Source organism: Neolamprologus multifasciatus, chromosome 20 (assembly GCF_963576455.1).
Source record: "Neolamprologus multifasciatus chromosome 20, fNeoMul1.2, whole genome shotgun sequence".
In the NCBI taxonomy this organism is placed as follows: Eukaryota; Metazoa; Chordata; class Actinopteri; order Cichliformes; family Cichlidae; genus Neolamprologus; species Neolamprologus multifasciatus.
The window spans coordinates 5,969,957-5,989,185 of NC_140458.1; the positions used below are offsets into that span (position 1 = coordinate 5,969,957).

General features: G+C 42.6%; 1 protein-coding gene across 4 annotated transcripts; it reads right to left on the reverse strand.

Moving 5' to 3' along the window:
• Positions 1–214: 214 nt before the first annotated feature.
• nfatc2a (nuclear factor of activated T cells 2a) lies at positions 215–18,951 on the reverse strand. 4 transcript variants are annotated; one of them, XM_085146231.1, is made up of 10 exons: positions 18,388–18,951; positions 15,769–16,690; positions 15,494–15,662; positions 12,961–13,163; positions 12,692–12,864; positions 10,903–11,043; positions 9,001–9,056; positions 8,746–8,905; positions 7,970–8,650; positions 215–1,792 (listed from the first exon to the last, which is right to left on the reverse strand). In XM_085146231.1, the coding sequence occupies exons 1-10, from the start codon at positions 18,443–18,445 to the stop codon at positions 1,737–1,739; spliced, it is 2,619 nt and encodes an 872-aa protein (XP_085002357.1). In that variant the 5' UTR covers positions 18,446–18,951; the 3' UTR covers positions 215–1,736. The 4 variants fall into 4 exon arrangements, with proteins under 4 accessions (XP_085002357.1, XP_085002355.1, XP_085002354.1 ...); XM_085146229.1 differs by lacking the exon at positions 18,388–18,951 and adding an exon at positions 17,074–18,347 and having other exon boundaries at positions 8,773–8,905; XM_085146228.1 differs by lacking the exon at positions 18,388–18,951 and adding an exon at positions 17,074–18,347 and having other exon boundaries at positions 7,976–8,650.
• Positions 18,952–19,229: the final 278 nt, after the last annotated feature.

The following is a 19,229-nucleotide window of genomic DNA, read 5'->3' on the forward strand; positions in this document are numbered from 1 at the left end:
AATTCTCATCATAGAAAATTGAATAAGACAGTATTAATAACATTTCCATTACCATAGGATGTAAAATAATAAGACAGACAAAAATATACTATAAAACTACTATAGGTAAGGTTAATGTAAATCCCTTCAGATTAAAGATACAGGGCAATAAAAACAAAGACAACATATGTGTATTCTACAGAAAAAGAGAGAAAATGATATATGACAACAAATTACTTCTCTTAACGCTTTATTTACTATTTACACAAAAGGGGAAAAAGGTGTTTCATACAAATTACATTCAAGAAATGTCAGATGCACTTGTACTGCACTGGCTCAATGAGAAATATCCTTAAATGATCAATATTAGCTTTACGAATATAACAAAATATAGTTATTTTCTATCAAATAGGTCCACATCAAGTGCTAACTCTTGCGACTCAGGCCTACATTTTACTTTAATGTATTTTTACTGCTTTAGAGTTACATAACTGGCACTTGGTATTTAATGTACTACTGTTCACTCAGAATTACACTTAAACTTGTGCTTTTCTATTTAAGGCGAGATATATGAGCACATCGGTAATCCTGACTGTATAACTATTTTGTGCTTATGTTTTACGGCAATTGCAGAAAATAATTTTTATGCTCTTTGCATCTGCAAGCACAATCGTTCTGAATAGACAGGCAATTAGCTCAAAGCATAATGATGGCCATTATGGATAAATTCAAAATGCAGCTATTCACAAAACAATACACAGTTTAAACTTTGGACATTTTGTTGCTGAGTTGTTATTACGATTTAAAAAAAAGAACAAAATATCAAATTAAATCAAATGATCTCACTTCAGTTTGCATGAGTGAGACTTAAGTTAGATTGTTAGCTGCAATATTGGGAAATAAAACCTCAACTATTGTGCATGGAAATCATTTAAAAATGAAGCACACGTCCCCATAAAGCTATCTTGGCACCTGGATATAATTGAATATATACTATATGAATAGGAAACGGTGCATTATTCACAAATAATATATAAAAATAATAATAATAAACATTGAAATCCCATTCTGAAAAACAGTGCATATTAGGAGATGTCACAACAGTTCATTTGTATATGCTTAAGGCAGCAGTGTGCGCTTCACAAGAAAACTGCACTTAAAATGAGATGATCAACACGTAAGCTTTGGTCAATCTTTACATGTAAAAAAAAAATACATACAAAAAGACAAAACACGCACTTTGTGCACAAAGGATGGAAAAAATGACCAAAAAACAAAGAATGTTGTACGTGTGATGACTTTACATCGCGACATTAACCTGTTGATGTCGTCTTTTATGATAAGGCAAACCGGTGCGGCTTTATTGTCTGGACATTATGGCTATGCTGTTTGTGGACTTCAACATTTTATGTTTTTTCTCTTTGGTTATAAACAGTGTTTCCACCTGAAAAACATCATGAACAACGTAAGGCACAATTTTCTGCCTTTCCTCAGTGGTGTTATCTGTTGGAAACCTGTCGGGTGTTGATGGCAGACATTACGGGTCAAATGAAATCTTCTGTTTGCCAAATGTTTATGGCAGGAAAACATCCAAAACAAACACAGCAGCCATATTTCTATCACCATGGGTAGCGAAAATAAGGAAGAGACCGTCTGATTGGTAGTGGAAATGCGTCACCTCGATGGACTGCCCGTTAATGTCTGTCTGTTTGTTTGTCGGCGGGGTGGGGGGTAAGGGTATGTTGTCATTCCCTCCTTTATGTCTGACCTCTGGCCTGAACACCCGTCAGATCCTTTCTTATGATTTCATTCACTGTAAAGAAAAATAAAGACGGCGATATCAGACACTGACGCGATCATTTTCACAAAGAAATTTCCAAATGGTAAGAAAATAATGCCTTCCTGACAACGTAAAACAGTGACACTGATAACATTCCTATTGGAAATATTCCTCCGTGAGAAAATTTACAGTCTGACTGATATCCTGTGAAGGACGTCGATGGAGGGTAGACAAATGCTGCATTTATATAGAGTAACCTCTAGAGTTAGCAAGCAATTACTGGTTGTTGCTCAGCCGATTACAAGTGTGTGTAAACACACACCCGACAGCAGAGGAAGGGGGTTGAAATGGAAACTTTCATGGTGTCAAAGCTCTAAAAATAGGAGCACTGTATGTGTGTGTGTGGGGGGGGCATACAAGTTGCATTCGAAATAATAATAAATATTGTGTTTCACACATAAGAGGTGCAGTTGTTTATCTCTCTCAGCAGCACAGGTTTGAGTTCATGTTGTTTTGTTTTTATCTGCTGAGTAAAACAGCCAAATAGTAGAGACCAGGAAGTGTAACTACTTGCTGTATAGTCTTACTTAAACTTCCTGCCTGCTTAGCTAGTTCAGTGTTAAGAAGCTAGGAATGATGACTATGTGTAATATGTCACTGCTTCACGAATGCCATGCCGTCTGTGTTGAGCTGTGGTGTTTATCTGGCAGCCTGCTGTGTACACTCTGGCTCTCAGACATTATAGGCTGGTGCCGCTGCTTCCACTATGCCCCGGGGAACTCATTAGGATGGCTGAGTAATAAAAGTATTTCAAAGAGGACCAAAAAAAGCTTCTTGCTTGTGACCAAGCCATTACAGAGCATATTATGCCTGTGATTCTGTAACCATGGTAATAGCCTTCATTTAAGGATTGGCCTATTGAACCGTTAAAATGTCATTATCCAGCTAGCGTAGTTTGTATAGCAGTCTGTCAGGTTTGCAGAGTTTTCTGCTAGAGTTTGTTTTTTTCATTCTTTTTTAAAAGGATGCTTCTGATTCTGTTTGACTTGGTATTCCTCATTAAATACACCTTAGATGTTTTATTTAGGAAATATGCTTCCTTATTAACAGGGTAAACAAGAAACCCACTACAGTTGTGAGCCAATTAGCTTAGGGAATAAAAGCATGCTAACCAGTCACCTAAGCTGTCAGTCATTTTTTATAAGAACCCAAACAAGGAATAATATGTTTACTTGTGTTATTTATAAGGATACCCAACCTTCACACACATTTTTACCTTTAATTTCATGCCACTCGAATAAAAAACATGCTGGGTTTTTCTGCTCTGAGCGAGTTTTTGGCTTACAGCTGTTTGTAGGAGTCTTTCCTCTGATTTTATTAACTATCTGCAGATAGTTAGACATCTGCATTTTTGTGTATGGCACAACAGTCATAATGTTCATGACTTGTTCTTCCTAATACACAAAATAGTACGTTGCAATATGTACTTTTTTATGCCATTTACTGTTAAAGTTGGTATTTCAGTGTCTGTGAAATCAGCAAATCATACATGAACCCAATAAAATGTCATCTATGAATTAAATATTTGAGTTATTATTGTGTTGTGGGAACCCAAGGTTAACATAAGTTGCCTTCTTTCTAACCTTACAGAAAATGACTTGCTCATGCTCGTTGGGCTACATATGTAATAATTATCCATTGACAAGAATACAAAAAAGTTGACATATATTAAGCTGCCTCTGTAACTTCACACCTACAAATATGAAATATTCAAATCTGATTTTCTAACCACTGTTAGAAAAAAAACTGCCATCTTGCTTTAGATAAAGATAGATTAACTCAGTTCAGCCCAACTGTGTATGTACTATTTCCATCTTTAATTTACATAGTGTCAAATTTAAGGGTGCGACTACATTTAAGCTCATGTAAAACAATGTCTGACATTATCTCACCCACACAGCTGCACTTCTGAGCAGGCACAGAGCAAACCGAAGACCACAAAATATATTAGAAGCTAGGAAGAGTCGTGTTATGTTTTTTGGTTTGTTTTTCTGACTCGTTTTTGGTGGAGTGTTGTGTGGTTTTTAGGGGATACAAAGTATAATTCTAATTCAAACTTAAAGTACCTTTAACCTTAACCCAGTCTTTGTTTCTTTCTCTCAGCCTCTCCCTTGTCTTCCTTTGTGAAAGAGCAGCTCAGCGCTGAGTGCATTTTTTCAGCCAAAGCAGCTTCTGAGACTTCCAGCACTGCAGGAGTAGCCAAACTGGATGCTCTGCTGTCGTCACAACATCGGCCTCCCTGTTTATTTTAGTCTGTAGTGGAATTCCCTCTGACACCCAATGCCTTAAAGAAACTTTCATCTATCCAGCAGTGCCACAGGATTTTTCCTGAGTATAAAACCAGCTTAGAGAAGGAGCAAGAGTGCCACAGAGGAGCAACATACAGTGGGGCTTTACTGATTCGAATGAAGGGTTGGCACACACTGGCAATTTGAGGCAGGCCTAGGGAACACTCAGACTAGTCTGTTCAATAGGTGAGTGTCTGGCTCCTGAGTTCTATACCAATGAGCTGGACTGTTTACCAACCAAAGGTGGGAAGAGAGGGGAGAGAAAGAGAGGGAGAGAAAGGGGAAACTCTGTACAGTAGCTGACTCGGTTGCCTGCTGTGAGCTGGAATGTGTGCGTTTGTGCATCTGCAAGTATCTGCATGTTCATACAGTGTACATGTTTGGACATACAGTATTTTTAATGTTTTCATGTGACCGAATCTATTTAAATGAAGCTCTTATTTCACTGCAATGACACTGTGAAGCTAAAATCACATCCACTGGAAAGAGAAAGTGGAGGGATCGGACTGACATAACTGCTATTCTAACTGCAGTTCGGTGTGTCAGCACTTAGAGTGACAAGCTTGCATTTTGAAACAAAGCTCACACACACAGCGAAAAAACCTGCTCGCGAGTGTTATTGTTATTTTTCTTGACGCTAGCATGAAGGGACTGATTTGAATCTGATTTGCATGAAAACATTTTCTCCATAATTCATTTTCTGTTCCTATGAGAGTCCAACCGTCAGATTTTTTATAGGTGTTAAACCCTTTTTGGTTTAATACATTTTGTTGCACATTAGCATTCAGGAGCAGTTTGAATTAAAATAAATTCCCCCCCCCCCCCCCCCCCCCCCCCACTTGTCACTAAAAACATGTACATTGCTGTATTCGTACTGCACACAGTGCAGACTGCAGATTTTCAGCGCCTGAAAGACAAAACAAACAGAGGTTGTTTTGTCTTTCAGGTGCTGATGCAGCAGTTGAAGACCCAGCATGTCTGTTAGATTCATCCTGGACAGCATGTCTTTTGTCCCGTCTTCCTTCTCTCACCCCAACCAGTCACGGCAGCCCTCCCTGAGCCTGGTTCTGCCAGAGCTTTCTACCTGTTAAAAGGGAGTTTTTCCTTCCCACTGTCACCAAAGTGCTTGCTCATAGGGGGTCATATGATTGCTGGGTTTTTCTCTGTATGTATTATTGTAGGGTCTACCTTACAATATAAAGGGCCATGATTTGGCACTATATAAATAAAATTGAATTGAATAGACCTTTGTCGCCCCCCACCCCTTTTTCCTCTCTTTTTCTATTCCTCCGCCACCTTCTCTTTACTTTAGCCAACCTGGCCTTCCCCCCATGTCTGCTCCAGCATAATACCCACTCTGATATTAATGCAAATAATAAAATAAACTAAATAAACAGAGAGTCTATAGTGCTCCTGTTGGCAAAGCAAATGTGTTTGGCACAACGAAGCATTCAGACCATGATTCTGCTTGCTAAAAATATCGGACTGGGCGGGTTTAAAAAAGGAAAACAATTTGCATTACCGTATTCGTATTGCACACAGTGCAGACTGCAGATTTTAAAGCTGTATTGTAGCATAATCGCATCTGGAAGGGCGCGATTGAGTCTTTAAGTCTTTCAAATGAGATGTAAGTGAGCTGAGACTAATGCACGTCCACCAGGCCGTTGCTATGTGCTTTATCTTTCCTGCGCTGATCTCTACCTGCTGGAACACTTTCACCTGCTCCACTGCCTCCAGGCTTTATTCCACACCCACCAAATCTGTCACTTTCAGCCTTTGTATGCTGTGCCAGTCGTTCTATTTTTGCTCCGACAAACTATATGACATGTAGTAACTGATTGGGGTGATTCTTGACCTTTGTGGTTCATAACAAGGCAGGCTCTGACAGGCATCTTTCACCAAGTTGACTAGATAATGTAAATAAATACCAGTCAACAGAAGAACGGTCACGTCTGAATACCAGCAGAGGGCACGGGAACTTTTCGATGGGCATAAAAATTCAAGCCCTCTGCATGGGAGAAATTAGAAGCCACACTTCGTAAGAGAACAAATAGCGGGTTTTCATTCAACACTCGTCTCTGGAGTTGACACACTTTAAAGTCCCTCTGAGATGTGACAGTTACGGACCACAACAGTGTGACGATACCAGGATGTGGCATCACCTCTTTTTCAAAAATGACTATAGACTTTAACACATGGCTTGATGAGTAATGTTGACAATCTCACTTAGGGCTATAAAACACTTTTTTACCTAACATAAATGAGTGTTATGCGGTCAGGATCAAACTTCAGCAACCTTCCACTCAAACTGGAAGGGATTTTTTCTGCCTCACCTATCTTCTCACCCCCTAAAAATGTTTTGACTCTTGGGTAATCCCCCTCTTTTTCTCACTAAATAGCAATGATGGCATGCGTAGGTGGCCTGTCATCTGTTGGGAGTGATAAGACAATGGCAGAGCTATCGAGCTACAAATGCTACATAAGGTTAATAAGGTTTTTACATTCAGGAACGGTGTGAACTTATAGAACTGCCATTGTCATATTGAAAATTGTAAAATCACTTGATGCTCAGAGTAATAAAAGACAGTTTTTAATCCCAGGAACTGCAAGTAGTTTTCATGAGATAAAGGGTTAAAGTTAAACTCAAGCAGGGGCACCTGGGGAAAATGACTGACCGTCATCAGCTTTTGATGATGGGAGGATGAAAGAGGGCCCCAGTTTGACCATTTCTCTAACTCCTTGTTAATTCACCAGCTCACAGCCCTGTTGCTGTTTACTGTGGAGGAAAATCCTGCAAGTTCCATCCAAAAAACACAAATTCCATTGCTAGCCTTTTTTCTTCGTTTCATTTTTTCCATTGAAGCACGCACATGTGCAAACACACACAGCTCCTTCCCTTTTCCTGCGAACTACCCTCCACCCTCCTGCTATCTTACAGGGATCAGGCTGGATCTCTGGAGGACAGCAGCTGCAAATAGGAATTTCTTGTGCCAGATTGGCAGAATCCCGTGGTCGGAAAAAACCTAAACCTCTGGTGGGCTCCCCGACAGAATCGAGGGGCATAGGGCCAAGGAGAAATCCTGGCCAACTATAACAAACAAAAAGGCTTTCCCCAGTTCTCCCAGGCAGCACGTTCCACTGTTTGACAATGGTTGCCATGGAAGTTGTTTTTCACTTCATAACAGTGTCAACATGTCCAGGCGGTCAGCACAGTGACACTTTTTTCTCCCTCTCGCCCTGTGTTTAATGCATGAAAAAGCTCATTTCCTGATGTTTGCCAGAGCCAGATGAACCCCTACGACCAGCAGAATGAGCATTTTTGAATGGATTGACGAGCAAAGACTAACTTTAAAAAACATCCGGCTGACAAAAACCAAAGGTAAGAAAAATATTGCACCGCGTTCAGAGCTGCTTGTTTTATTTTAAAAGACAGCACGGTTTGGAGAAATTCTAAGGAAGAGGTATAACCTCGTGCCTGCTGCTGGATGTGGCCTGACATTAATTTTGTCAGAGGGTAGTGGGGTTGACAAGCACAAGTATAAACATATGACTCACAATCCCTGTTATTTCCACCTTGAATGGAACATAACTGCACCTCCCGGCAAGGATTGTTTTAACAGTGCGAGTTTGTTCTGCTGGCTTTGTTCAGAGGAATACTATAGCACACAGACTGGACCAGGATATGTGAAAAGGAGATACTGTAAATATCCTTGAATTGTTCTTGGGAAAAGTCATATCTTTGTTAGTGGGTCTTATCAAATGGGAACTGCACCTATCGATCACGTTGTCTGGCCCTGAATCTGGAGACTCAGACACAAGCTGCAATTGACCACTCACACTGAGTATAAAAGCATTAACTTACACTCACCATCATCTAGGTAGGCCTGGTCCAAATTCTCTTCCTTGACAGTCACTCGTCTCTGTCCGTCTCCCGAAGCGTCCACCTGCCCCGTCCCAGCTGGAGTTCTGCCTTTCTGCTGCTGAATCACGGTGGGGTAGTGCTGCGGGTGGGTTACTGCGACCTGGGGGGGTGTGGGCGAATGGGTGGCAGCTGCCTGTGGGGAATAGCTATCGCAGTATATGATCGGCTGGTTGTCAGGTTGAGGCCCAGTAAGGGGTTGAGGTTCACCTGCTCGGATCAGGTGGTGGTTGGTGGGAGAGAACTGGATGATAGAGGGGTGTTGACCTGCATTGATTGGCCCCACAGACTGAGCCGGGGAGCCCGTGTGGACCAGGACCGACCTGTGGGGGTCAGGCATCATCCCTCCGGTCTGCCACATAGCAGGGCTGCCACTCAGACTCTTGCCTCCACGTGAGTACACGATGGCCGGGCTCTGCTGCTGGAAACGTGCATCCTGGTTTGGAAGGCTGGAGCTGAGGCGCTGGCAGGGAGCCATGCCAGAGACCAGGCCATTGTCTGGGTGGAGAATGCCACGTGGGTTATGGTAGTAGGAATGAGGAGATAAGCCCAAGATTTGAGGCATGGCAAAGCCCATGCGCTCTGCTTCATACTCATCTATAGGCTCCGTCTTAATGGATGGAGCTGAGGTGGGAAAAAACGAGTAAGATGGCTGTGAACAATACCACGAAAATCATTTACATATAATTCTTTAAAAGCAGTATGTGAAAAAAGCATACCAAAAAGAGGCTGAGCAGCATTCTTACATGCCAGTGGTGTGTAGGTGAAATGCTGAGGCTGGCTGCGCTTTCTTTTGCCATTGATGACGTAGAAGTTTACTTTGACAGGATGGCAAACAGATGCATCCCGGTAGGGCGGCACCTCCACAAACAGCATACTCTACAAGACAATGCTCTATTATGTACTGAAAGGGGTTCATTTATTTGAACTAATGGGTAGATATCCAGAATTTAAGTGTCATGTTTAATACATACAGGTTGGCTTTTGTCTTTATCCACCGTTGCTTCCATTTCCCAGATTTGCTGCCCATCTAGAAAGAAGGAAAGAGAAAGCGAAAACCTAATTACACTTAAGAACATGTGGAAATTAATTCTACAGGGTAAGTGAGGTTGATTGCTTCCAGATGTACTTGACAGCGTGTAAATTTGGAAACCGGTGAAACTAAAACGATTGAGAAATTGATTTTCTTTCTTTTTCAAGTGTATTTTTTGCTTATTTTATTTCACCAATTCAAACGCAGGGATGTGCATTACTAGACAAATCTACTGTATGTCTCCACGAGTCCCATTTGAGTTACAGTTCATGTCGACAGAAAAGGCATCTTTGTGCTTGGAGATGATATCACTTTTGAAACCACTTCCTCTTACCCCACAACGCACGCCCAACGATAGAGGATCGGTAGGTTTACCCCAAACACACAAACAGCCTTCCATTGTTCAGAAAGACATGTGACTTTTGAACGTCCTGAGCCGACTAAATAGTAACAACAAGGTAAAACACCTTGGATTATATCTATGGCGGTAAAGGTTTACGTTATCTCACACTTCATTGGATTTAAATGCAGCTGTCATTTATGTGCAAAAAGTTGAAAACAACATGTGCCTGCGAACGTAAACTCCACATGCCCCAACACATGACAGGACATGTGCTGCAGCGAGTTCTGTTTGGAGTGCAGTTGGGAAACCCTCTGTCAGATTGTGAATTAATAACACATGGCTAAAATGAGTCAGCAGGAGAAAAGGGGGGATTCCACGCATGTTGACAACTTTTCTTTCTTAGCTTTATTTTTATGATCAACCTTCTCCACTGCTACAAAACGTAACCATTTCTGCTTTCTTGGCATTTCTATTTGTTTGCATTTTGCTGCAATTCTACTCCAAGCGATACCCCTGACTGCGTGTTCTTTTGGAGATAATTGCATGTGGAGGGGGGGAAAGGGGGGGGCAAGGAATGGAGCTGGAAACAGAGGAAGAAAATTTACTTGGACAGAGAAGCTTTCCTTCGCTCCGTACAGCTTTCCCTGTCCAAGCACAGGAGTCAGGGGAGCTCCAGCCAATAGCAGCTGAGGGATTCAGAGGGATTTCACAGCCTCACTGGTCCAGAACTTTGTGTCATACACAAACTCTTCAAAACATCGGCAACCCCTCTTTGTACGATTTCTTTTTCCATCTCTGTATTACTATCCATTGCTGTTGTTTCATAACACAGCAGCAGGGAACCCCGAAGAAGAAGAAGAAGGAGGAGAGGAGGGGAAGCACCTGCGATGTGCATGTCCAAGTTTTATTTTAGGTAGCCTGTAGATTTAAAAATACAGCATTGATGCCATTTAATCAAAATAAGGGAAACCCAGAGCAACAGAACTTCTGACCTTTGACCTAAGACGAGAACCATAAAAGCTCCCAATCATAGTACAAATGCTTCAGTCTGGCGTAAAAATGTCAGAAGGCAAGAAAGATTACTGCACGTCCTCGCTGCTAAAAATAAATCCTTTTGTTCCGTCCATTTGTTTCAACAAATAAAACAAACTTTTATGTGACACCATTGATCAAATAACGAGAGGCCCGTGTGACTGATAAGACATGAAGGTGAGGGAGAAAAGGTCAAAAGGAAGTCAGGCAGCAGCGTTATCCTTCAATTCATGCAAATAATTCACGCAGATTCATCTATTAAATGAAAGCGAAGACACGTAACAGCTATGACCTCGTGCACAGACACGGCCAATTGTGACTCATTAGTTGTCGTTCGTGTCGTGTTGTGACTGTGACACAATGTTGTGCGACAGTGGAATTGACAAATCGACAGACACCACAAAGATTTTATGAATTCAGTCACTGATTTGGTTTGAAAGCAAAGCGTGTTGTTGGAATGCCGCTTACCCTGTGTTTTCTCCATAAAAATGACCTTGGAATCGGAGCTGAAGTTCTGCCCAGTCAGGATCATCTGCTGGCCACCCAGCACAGAGCAGCTGTCCATGTCCTGCTTCTCAACCATGGGAAGCTCGTGAGCTGAACGCTGAGCTGCAGGGACACACAAAAGGGTGGCGTGTAACATTTACTGCCTTTTCTACTGGTGTCACTTTCTCCAGTGTTTTGCTTTGTTTTTGTGAACATCTTTGATTTCTATGCTGTTACTTGGACGCTATGCAGCAGGTATTGGCAGTTTTCCCCAAGCTCTGACATATCGCAGACTACATAACCAATTTTTAGTCAAAGCCCAATACTGCAGAAAAGAAGAAAAAAAAGCACGTAACAGATCAAAAGTTCACTATTGATTTCTCACAAATGCAAAACAACTCATTACCAAGAAGTGACAGTGTTTGGCACTAAACATTTGATGCTGAGTCATTCAACAATCGCACCCGGCGCTTTCGGTTTTAATCAGCCGAAGCTTAAAATCAGTCAAATCACAACCTACAAGAGCAAAGGGGAGTTGTTGCTGTCTGAGCCCATTTACAATCAAGTACCGTACAGACACAAAGAACAAAATAAAACACCTAAAAGAATGATGCAATCTCTAAAAACTGTAAATGTGCTGTGCAGTCAAATCATTCAATCGGACAAATATTTCCAGTTGATTGAAATATGAGAACCGAATTGAACGTTTAGATGAGGCCGATACAAAAATGCATACAATACTCAAACGTGCGGAAAGAAATACACCTGCTTAACTGGAAATGGACATGTTATGTATGTATATGTTAAAGGGAAACAGATAATATTCCCGTAGCCATCAGCTTTGTATTCATTTATTCATCTTTTTAAAAAAAAAACAACGAGACAGTTCCTCACTGGTGCCCTATTGTCATCGGTTCAGCCGTATCTCCTGTTCAGCTGAATCTCCACATTTACTGATGGGAACTGAGCTACTGACAAACACGCCGCTGACCTTTAAATCGGCCGGTTCAACCTACTACACTGCGAAAGGGTAGAACAAAGAGGATGACACAAGCAGGTGGCTCGTCTCCTCAAACACCCCATCACCGACCCTCTGCTTAACAATACGGCTGACAGATGCAGCACAGGTGTTACTGTGCGCAGCTTTACGCTCGATTGGTTTTTACATACAATAATTTTTCAGAAATTCACCTTTAAAATTAAAAAAAAAGAGGTAGTATCTGTTGTTTCTCCCCATCTGTGATCCGCGAGCAGATGGAAAAAAATACTTAACAACATAATATTGTATTCTGCATCATGACTTTTTACAATGGCAGGAGCATATTGCACGCAGATGGCGCAACACTTGACCAGGGTGTTGATTAAAGCCAGATAAAGGCCCTTCTTGTTTGAGTTTTGATTACACCAGGTGCTTTAATAACACTGTGTACACATTCGCTGATGTACCCAAACACAGACTTTACTACTGTGCACATACAAACAGGTACACAGACACTGACACATGCTGTGCCCACCAACTGGATGGAAGCCCTGGTAGCATAAAGAGGTCTTTCATACTATCAGGCGAGCTCCAAACTCATTTGAATGTGGGTTCCTTTTTTTATGTTTGTTTTGTATGAAGTTTTGTTAACTCTTGAAAAGCAGTTTGACCTCAATGGGAAGCGCACATGCTGAAATTCAAAAAGCTCATGGTCTATCGGGATGATATTAGTAGTTACAATAACGCAAAAATGAAACATATTGTTAAATGGAATTATGCGCAGCTACTTACAGCACTCAATGGGATGTGAGGCCACCTGGAGAGAGACGTGCTGTCCTCCGGGCTGAGGTATGTGCACGCGAAACACAAGTCGGACTCTGGTGTTTTTCCGACCGACGTCCGTCTCGCCCTTCCTCAGCTCGATGTCGGCGTTCCTGAGCTTCAGGATCCCAGCGCAGTCGATGCTGCGACGAGAAGGAAATGTTCAGAACTTTAATATTTAAAACATTAGACGAAAAGACAGATCTGGGCTTTAAAAGTGGACACTGTGCTTATCTCACATTGCTTTCATGTTGTTCTTTGGCTCCAGCGGGATCTCGAGGACTTTGGTGCCGTTGATGATCTTTTCGAAGCTGGTGGTCGTAACCGTTTTGCCAGTGATGCGGTGGACTTGGTAAAAGGCGTGAGGCTTGAGGATGCGCTCGTCAGCTGTACCGATAAAAATCTGCAGGCCAAGAGGCTCCTTGCCTCTATAGCCGTGTAACTGTAAACGAAGAAAAAGCACTCAGTCGTTTTCTTTTCTTTTTTTTAACTTAAAGCATCCTCTGGAAAGGAAGGAAGCAGAGATACAGTACGAAGGAAATATCTCAGTCATGTTTAACTGGTTGTGCTTCTCCATAGCTGCTTTCTCTAACTCTGCATTTCCAGATGTTGCCCCCCCTCCAGTGATGGCAAATCTGTGTCAGACCCACGTGCAAACACATGAGTCTTTTTTCTGCAGCCTTGAACGGAAGCCAGCAGAGAGCTCAAATCCTACGGCCTTGTACTTGTTCTTTCCGATGGGATGAAGGATTAAGCAGGGATTCTATCTTTTAAAGTTTAGCTGAAATGACAAGTACCATATTGATTAAACCGTGAACATGAAAAGACCGAGATGCTACTTTTAACCTGTGACTGCCTCCTAAGGAAACCTGCAAAAACCACAAAGCATCAACTTGCATCTAAATGCTGTTTTTATGCAAACTGTGTAGTGCATAACCTTTATCATACAGCACAACCATGAATTGGATTGTGGGTAATGGAAAAAAAAAAAAAGGCTCGGGTCCCTCTGCCATTAGCCTGCAACACGCAAAGTTAATTTAAAGTTGCTTCGAAACATAATTTCCATTCAAAAGAGCTCCGTTTAACTGCGGTCAGAGGAAAAAAATCAACTTGTTTGAAGAAATTATCATCTCAGTGGATGCAACTGTCAGGCTTGACAGCAGCTGCTCAGTGTGAACAGAAGCTATGGCAACATGAATGAGCATGCTCCCCTCCAAACAGAAGGAAGCTGACTGCAAACACTCAAAAGGCCATGTGAGCAGCCGGCCAGTTGTCATGGCATTGGCAGGACCCGTGAGTCATGACAGAGCGCAGTGTAGGAAAAGTAAAGTGGAGGGCAAGAAGCTTAGAGAGAGGCAAAGAGAAGAAGAGAAGGAGGGAGGGGGGGACGCAGAGAGTGAAAGAAGGGCAGAGGAAGGGAAAGAGGAGGTGAAGGAGTGCAACCGTGGCTAGCCAGGCCTGACCATCTGATTGGCCGGGCAAAGCAGGCAGAACTGACCTCAGGGTGAGGCCTTTGGGGATGGGCATAAAATGGAAAAGAAGCATTAGAAGCTTAATTTCCACAAAGTCCCCACAGTCACAGACAAACACAGCACTGAAATGTTGCCACAGTAACACAAAGAAAAGGAAGTTGTATCTATTTATGGACCCCAGCTGTAAGTGTGTCAAAGCTAATTTTAAAGTGGATATTTGAATCTTATTTTGTGACTAGAGAAAAACTAAAATATTAGTATTTTTCATTTTCATCTGCAATCATTATAACCACAGGCCGTATTCAGGTTCTATACATCGAGGCTGAACGCTTCGATACTTCAACACAGCTAACGCAAGAACCACACAGTCAAAACCTCTCTCACAGAGTGTAAGAGGAAGTCAGAACAGCATGAGAACAAATATGTACATGTGGTTAAAACCATACGGCGAAGGTGCGCCATTGCAGACTATTTTAAGCTTTAACACCAAAAAGAAAAAAAAAATCTGAGTGTTAGAGTTGATGAGTGACCCGAGGGTTGTCCTGAGTGTGCACCCTGGTTTCAATGCGTCATTTTTCTGGGGTTACAGCAGCTATTTCAATTTGTTTTAGAAAGTGAAAAAAAAATGGAGAGGTGCCATGACAGTAGCCACAATAACTAACACAGACTCATTTTCATACAGATGACCCCGGGCAACAATACCACCGCTACCGCCGAGTGTATAATGAGTAGGAAATACTATTACACGCAAGCCCTCCCACCAGGGTTGCCTGAGGCTCTCGAGCTGGACGGCTAATTTAAAGCGGAACTGTTACTAGTTTCCTTATTCCTTACTTTGCTGTTGTGTTTACTGTCACGGCGGTGGACGATAACAGAATTCAGACTGCTCTAGAAACTGTTTTTCTATGCTTGGTTCTGTATGATGTCAGTTAAACGGACACCTGTAATACAACGATTTGAGGCACACAGCTCCGTCTGTGAACACAGAATCTCCAGCCGTGTTCAAACCTCCTGTTTACAAGAGCCAGCCAATCGGAAGAAAGTTGGCAGACCAGTATAAGAAAAATAAGGATTAGGTTTAGCTGTGAATCATTAGACTACTGAAGTAGAGCCCAAAATATGGGAATGGAAATAACTATGAATGTGCACTTTTATGAATAACCCTGACAACATGACTTCATATGGTTATTTACCAAAGTAAAAAACAGATTTATTCATATTTACTGATTTAGTTCTTAAAAATAAATCATAGGCTTAAGAATTTTACTTATTTTTTTTATAATGATGCTTTTGGCCATACCTGCACAACAGGATGTCCTCCCGTGGGGGCTTTGACTGCACCCCTGCTTCCTTCTGTTTCATAGTGAGCTCTGTGATGTGGTTTAGGCTGCACATCAATGTGCAGTTCATACTGGTCGGTGCGACGAGGAATCGGCCATTCCAGCGGTGGGAGAGAAGCCACGGGGATGCTGCAAAATATTAATTATTCATAAAATTATAGAATTATTACATAAATAAGCACACGTGGAGAGTGGGAGCTTATCAGAGTGAAGCCTCACTTCATTGCCAATTTACCTGCAGAGGCTGGAAACCAAAGGCTTGGGCCAGACTGAAGGAATAACAAAGAAAGGCTCTGCAGCAGGTTTGGTCTTTATGTCTTGATCACAGGACACCATGTAGTTCCCATCGCCATGATTCTCTGGATACAGAGTGTAAACCTGGTTGGATGTCTTCACTATTTTAGTGGGAACCAGGTTTGGATGATTGGCGCCAAAACCATTCATGGCATCAGTAAGGCTGGTGTGTGTATAGTGGGCGCCTATGTTGTGATCTTCATGGCCGTTATTGGGGGATGGACTGCGGGACCGGTGCCCAGGGATTAATCCTGGGTTTCTGTACATGTCGTAGGTGCGTTTTCCCTGTGGGGAGGTGGAGCGAGAGCCTGGTCTCGGTGAGGGAGAACGGGGTCCGAGGCCGTCGTCACCTAGGCTGGTGTGAGGAGAGGTGCCCGGGGAGGTGCGAGGGGAGCCAGTGTGGATGTTCTGCAATCGAGGGCAGAGATCTCCAGGGTTCTGCACACTGCTTGGGGAGACGCAAGGTGACGCCCAGGGAGAATAGTTCTCAGAGTGCCAGCTGGTGGAGGAATTGCTGCTGGCAGGACTCAGGCACTGGGGCTCACGGTAGGCAAGGTTTTCATGGCCCGGGACAGTAAGGGTAGGTCTGGGGCTAATGTTTAGATGGTGGTTCTGCAGAGAGTCCCGACCATGACTGTAGTGCTCACGTGAGGGGGTGATTTCAATGCGAGGGCTCAAGGCTGCAGGTCGGGTACTGTCCAGGTAGTTTCTGGCTTCCTGGTTCTCGTATCCTGTGAGAACTTCGGTGTGCTCACTGTAGGCGGGGCTGCACGACTTGATACCATAGGGTGAGGTCTCCTCCAAGGGGTAAGCCTGCTCAGATTCAGGACTGAGGACTTTTGGGGGTCCAAGGTTGGAGTCATCTGCAGGGAACAAAATGTTTACATTTATTACAATGCACACATTTGACAAAGAAACGGGGGTATGTTTGTTTTTAAAGAAAAGCTCATGTTTTTCTTTACCAATATCATTCAGTGAATGAATGAATCTTAATCAAAGACGTGTTTCTTTTTAAAAACAACACAGGTTATTTTTAGCTCAAGTATACATTTATCAGCTGAAATATTGACTTTTTTCCACATGGGCGTCAGAATCCTCATTGCGAAGTCTGTCAACTTTACTTCCTCGTTTTTCATTTTATTGACATTAAGCAACTTTAAAGGCCTCGCTAGTGGTCAACACAGCAGAGAGAGAAAGAGAAAAGCAAGCCAACTCAGAGTGCCAAAAAGAAAAGTCTCGGACAAACCTTGGTGCCCCCCTGCAAAGTCACTGCACGGCGGCTCATATTCAAACAGGTACTCAAACTGCAAATCCTCATCGGGGCAGCTGACTCGACTGAGCTCTTCCACCAAATCTTTTTCGTCGTAAAAGGAGGTCATCTGTCTATTTTTTCCTATCTACTCCTCTGAGTTCACACGAAGCGGCGGGGACGTGGACGGCGAATTGCGGTGTAGATGTGGATTTGGGGAACCTGTTGTCAATTCATGCATCGGTGAGCAGCAGAAGGTGAAGCGCACACGTTTCCTGTTCAGTTCGCCGCGGTTATTTTCGTACGGAGGCGGGTCTATTTACACACTGAATACAAACTCTTCGTGTTCATCCCCGAGAGTCCGATCACGCCTTCTCTCTATGCTGATGCGTCAAACAACAAAAAGCGCAAGTGCAGTTTGGACGTGAATTAACTGCTCAGATCAAACAGAATACTGGTTTGACGGGCTACACAGCCTGTTGCTGCCCCCGGGTGTTTGACATGGTGACATAGCAGGGTGCCGACTATGTTCGACACCTGTCAAACTGAGTTACCATTAAAACGCGGTTGTGCATCGCTTTTGCGTGGACTTAGATTAAAGAGGATAGATGGCTGAAAATATAAACGTTTATTTTATCTGATGCGTTATCTCGTCAAACAATAAATCCTGTCCCGGATTGGATTTCGTTGTGACGTACTGTTTTATTGTCACTGAAAACCCACGGGTTCTCCTGAGGGTATCCCCGGATTTACGCACGACGCAGCACACATACCAGGGCGTTCCTTACACCGGTAGCATGTGCTTTGTCAGCAAAAAGCTAAACAACGGCAGTAAACTTTAATTTTTCTGATCTCGTTGGTGGTGTTATATAGAAATCACAACTTTATTAAATCGTTGATTATAGGCTTATTTGTTTAAATCCCTAATCAAGACGGAAAGCGTGTATCCCAATCAGAGAAGACGATAGCATCTTCAAGTTTTCATTAACTGATGAGAAAATCAGTCTCTGCATGAGCCTATCAGTCTTTGCTACGTTGCATTTGGTAGACTTGTGCAGAGTGCTCTTCTTTCTCCCGATCAGTAAGTAATTCTTAATGGCAATCAAAACTTTGTAGGCGTGATTTCAAAAACACGCGCTGTATGCTGATTTAAAGCGCCAAACATCAACATCCCAGCTGTCTCCGAAATGTTAGACAGACAGCCGACAAATGACTGCAGCATTTCAGGCATGAACACACTAGTTAACACTAGTCTATAAATTAAAAATCAAATGGGTTGATTACCAGATAATCACAACACTTCAGCAGTACCTTGATCCATCGTCCTCATGGTGTGGTACTGTGCCAGCCTCCAAGTCTCTCTGAACATCTGGATACAAAAAACTGGAAACAGGAATGTAAAAAAAAAAAAAGAAAAAGAAAAAAGAAAGAAATATCTGGAAAAACTAGCGTCCTCTAATAACCATAGCAGAAGAAACTCTCTTCGGTTAAAATGCTGAAAGCGGAGTAAAACAGGAAAGAAAAACTCTGTAGACGTTCAAGTTAAGGCTGCGACACGGCAGCTGCGCGCAAACTCCTTTTCTGTTCAAAAACATGCGGCCGCATCAGCAGTGGCTCTGGTATGAAGCCCCTCTTCCTAGAGCTCTATAAGGATTACTTGAGTATCGAGAGCGGCTTCCTTCCCCGCTCTGGGTGTTTATAATGGTCCAATGCTGTAAAATAACGGGATTCCCTCAGTGTTTCCTCCTGTTTGTGCGCCTTTGCCATGGAAACCTGGAGCTGGTCCATGTCGGAGACTCAGGGCTTTCCTGCAAAGCCCCACACTCAGGAATCCATGACGTCTCCAGCTCCTGCGCCAAGGCATTTCTGCGGTTCTCTCAGACAGTAGCACACAAGAACCTCATTGTGGGTATGAAGAAATTACTGTAGGACATTGTAGGAAAGAGAGAGAAAAATGAAAAATAGCTCCGAAGTCTAATCACAGGCTACACTACGTGAAATTTACTTAACATAGCTCACCCTACTCATTCTTCTACAGTTCAGTTTGAACTATGAGAGACCAGGCAGTAGTAAGATGTAGCTTTTTGGAGCAAAAACTGAATCTTTTTTTAGGCTATGGCTAATTTTGAACATGGAATATGGAGAATTCCATT